Source organism: Azolla caroliniana, unplaced genomic scaffold, assembly GCF_043228905.1.
Source record: "Azolla caroliniana isolate FFs.n. ecotype wild unplaced genomic scaffold, voAzoCaro1.0.p SCAF_15, whole genome shotgun sequence".
Lineage (NCBI taxonomy): Eukaryota > Viridiplantae > Streptophyta > Polypodiopsida > Salviniales > Salviniaceae > Azolla > Azolla caroliniana.
This window is the reverse complement of record NW_028230450.1, coordinates 14,854,286-14,858,064: the sequence shown is the minus strand read 5'-3', so window position 1 is coordinate 14,858,064 and position 3,779 is coordinate 14,854,286. Positions and strand designations below refer to the sequence as shown.

Genomic DNA, 3,779 nt, shown 5'->3' with positions numbered 1-3,779 from the left:
TTATGACCTTAGTGACCATAGACACCGTGAAAAATGTCCTCATGGTAGGTCGAGGTGTGTAAGGCATAGGAATGGGTGGTTGGTTCCGGACTTAGTAAAGTTTTTTTTGTATATGTGTGCCAAGTGTTAGGATCCTCGATGGGTGTTTTTGGTCTTGTTTCTCATAGTCTCTTCCATGCATTGGCGCAATGTCTACTCATGAGCATTTGGTTTTAGTGATCGGTAAGGCCCTTGTGTTCCCTAATATTTTCCCAAGTGTTTGTGCATCTTTGTCAAGAGATGCACCCTGAAGTCCAATGACACATACATTTAGGTGTCAAGCCTGGCACATTTCCTCTTCCTCAAGGGTAGTTAGTGTTTACAATATTTGCATCTTTTATTTCTTTTTTAATATTTCGTTTTATTACATCTATCTAGCTTGCTGTACCTAGTTCCATGTCGTTTTTAACTTCTCCGTAAACTTTTTTAGCTCTTCCTTAATATCCTCTATGGAAGATATTTCACCATCTTCCCTAGTTACCTCGAAGTCATTGAGTTGTTTCTTGAGGTCGATGTTTTCTAGTTTGAGTTTTTCTATTTCTGCATTGAGTGTGTCATTTTCTTCCCTATATTTTTTCTTGTGTGATTTGGCTGCTTTTCCCCAATTTTTCATGTCATTTCGTATTTTTACTAATCGATCAAATACTTCTAAAAAATCTTCTTTACTAATGACCTCGTCTTGTATCTCCTTATGTTCTTTAGTTCCTTTGGAAACCATTTTAGTGTTCGAGAAACAATATATAAAATAGGAAAAAAGGAGGGAAGACTTAGCCAAGCTTGTGTGGACAATCCATTCACCTTGACACACCCTTGAAGGTAGATTGTGCTCTCCATTATGATCTTCCATAAATAAAATCCAACCTGGTCAAATCTCTTGAAATTGATAGCAATATTAGTAGATATACCTGCAACAACGAAAGGAAAATAGAGAATATTGCTCCCAATTCGTGAAAAGATGGAGATCAAGTTTCGAGACCGCTAAAAGCACAAGATTGTTGATGTTTAAAGAATGCAGCCTAAAAGTTTCATGTGGAAGCAAAACAATGCCTAAATGGGAACCTGAAAAAAGCTACAAGAGTGCCTACTCCTACGATATAACCAATCTCTAACACTGGTTGTAGGGTTTTCAGAAAAGAGTAGGCCAAATCTAAAGATGCACATGCAGATTTAAGTAAAATGCAGACGCGAAAACACGCCTAAGTTGCATGCATATTTGTGAGCCTCCATGCATGAGCTACGAGAATATATAGGTCAACAAGGACATCGATCGTCCAATCCTTTAAAGCTTCACAAATGCAGAAGCATATTTGGATCAATTTGAAATTTGGTTTTGATTTCTTTGACTCCTGAGTTGAATGCATTTCGTGACAACAGAAACTGGGGAGGAAATTTAAAAGGAAACAAATGCATTTGCATTTCTTGACAGATTCTGATGCAATGAATGAGTATGAATTTTGTCAAAGATTCTACCCATGCCACACAACTGAAACTTTACGAGGATTTGTCCTGTCAATTCCATCAAGATATGTTCAATACTAGTTCCAATCTACTTTACCATCCAAGTCCTCACACCAAACATATGAATCAATCACAACAATATTGTGGCAATTCCATTATTCTCAGCAAAAATTCAATTTCCATAGTTTGGCCATGTCAATCTTTGTCATCAAGCCTATGCCAGGGTGTTCAAGTACCTGGCCCTCTCAACCCAAGAAAGAGGGAGATTACAATGAGGGAACTCAAGAAGACGCGTCCCTTGGGTGCTAATAAGATCGGTATAGTCCTGCACACTCGAAGATGAAGAAGGAGAAGAGAGAAAAAGGAGTTAGGAAATCTCACTAAGCCAGAAGTTGTCTTAATACTATAGTTTTGTTGAATAAAAAATTTGGCCTCTCTAGACAATGACTTCAAAAACCGGACTGCTAATTACAGAGAATGCCCCAATTCAAGAATCCTAGGAAAACACAGAATGCACAAGATCAAGGAAAAAACAAAACAGGAGAAAGAAAAGAGGGAAACCCTAGATTTAAGAAAAATTGGTGGAAAAAAACCCAAAAATAGATAAAAAAATAAAAAACTTGGGCTATATGCACCTGTACTTTGCTGCCCCATTTCTACTGTGGCGATATCTCCAAGCCATGACAGGTGGAAGAAACCCAAAAAGGAAGCAGTTTGCGTAGATTCCTGCGAAATCGAGTGCCCTTGCGAATGCTCCCGGGTGCAAAATTGCCATCACAGTGGGTGGCAAAAGAACTATACCCACCATCCCCTTGTCTAACCATGAGGGTGTGGGTGCGGGTGATGGTGATGGTGATGGTGATGGTGATGGTGATGGTGATGAGGGTAGCAAAGACGCCACAGTATCAGATAGTTGCTTCGGGAAGCTGAGGGCATAACCAATAAGAGTTGTTCCAAGGGCACCAAATGCAAATGCTCTCACGGCTGGCCCTGCAAACGTGCTTACCGACAACAAAAGCTCGATCGGATCCGTCACAACCGATCCCAATCCTGAACCTTTGGCTAGGCCCAACACTACCCAATTCCAAGAAAGAACCATGGCCAGAGGAACCATTCCAGCCAAGAGGATCACCCTCCGCGCCTCTTCAGGATCTCCGATAACTTTGCATACCACGGGAGTTATCACATGAAACCCTAGCGTGAGGACGGTGAGGGGAATTGCGGGAACAAGGGCTTGAACACTAGACCATTGTAGGGGTAATGTGGTCAAGACAGTGAAGCTGCTACTACAACTATACCATGCTCCCATGGCGACAAGGGTGCCGATCGAAACCATCATGATCAAACATAGAATCTGATTCACACCATGGATGATGTCGAACGAGCGGAACCATATCAGGATCGCGACCAGACATGGAGAGATGAGGGTATACAGAGAGGATGGATACATACATTGCATGGCAAGGCTACCGAGACCCGAGATACAAGACACAAGGAGCGAATAATTTAGCATTGCATATACAAGGGCGACAAACTGACCTGATTTTGAACCCAAGGTGTGGATTGCGATGCTAGTGAAGCTTGGCTCCCCGGAGGGATCCTCAGCCATGACACCGAAAGTGAGCTCGGCCACGAGCAATACGGAGGAGACTACATAGAGCCAGCATGATATGATGAGGATTGTGGATGGGACTAGGCCGATGGACATGGTGGCCGATGGTAGGGCTAAGATTCCCGGGCCAACGGCTGTGCCAACAATCAAGCCCATGGCAGCCATTGATCTCTTCTTCCGATCTTCTTCCTTTCCATCTTCTGGAGGAGAGGACTTGGCAGCATGCACCATGATATTGTAGGCATGGGAGGAGGGTTGTTGTTGGGGTCCAGAGAGATGGCAGCTTTGGAGCCGGAGGGTTGAGGCCCTGCTTGGAATGGGCTTCTTCTGCCTGGAATGGAGGATGGTGGGTAGGAAGGATTTTAGGTCAGGATTTGGTGTGTGGAGATGAAGGGTGGGAGGGCCCTTCATCACCATCACCATCACCATCACTGTATGTATCTGAAGAAGAAGAAGAAGAAGAAGAAGGAAACACTGTAGACGTACATATGTTTTTGCTCCTGAGTTTTTGTTATTTCCCAAATGCCCTTGTACAAACCACCTCAAGAAGAAGAAGAAGAAGAAGAAGAAGAAGTAATGGAGAAAGAAAGAGAGAGAGGTTGTCTTCTGAATTGACTCAAACATGGAGTACAAAGAAGAAGAAGAAGCACATCATTGTGTAAATGAGTAA

General features: G+C 42.7%; 1 protein-coding gene across 1 annotated transcript; it reads right to left on the bottom strand.

Moving 5' to 3' along the window:
• Positions 1-1,472: 1,472 nt before the first annotated feature.
• On the bottom strand, positions 1,473-3,538 carry LOC147854746 (Tryptophan/tyrosine permease). Its single transcript, XM_087331440.1, has 2 exons — positions 2,133-3,538; positions 1,473-1,822 (listed from the first exon to the last, which is right to left on the bottom strand). The coding sequence occupies exons 1-2, from the start codon at positions 3,536-3,538 to the stop codon at positions 1,726-1,728; spliced, it is 1,503 nt and encodes a 500-aa protein (XP_087187566.1). The 3' UTR covers positions 1,473-1,725.
• Between the last annotated feature and the right edge of the window lie 241 nt (positions 3,539-3,779).

What these genes read in the sequence shown, in the direction of transcription:
- LOC147854746 (XM_087331440.1), bottom strand. Translation starts at nt 3,538, where the DNA reads ATGGTGATGGTGATGGTGATGAAGGGCCCTCCCACCCTTCATCTCCAC. An exon ending in AATGGGGCAGCAAAGTACAG is followed by an intron (nt 1,823 to 2,132) that starts GTGCATATAGCC and finishes TCGAGTGTGCAG; the next exon opens with GACTATACCGATCTTATTAG.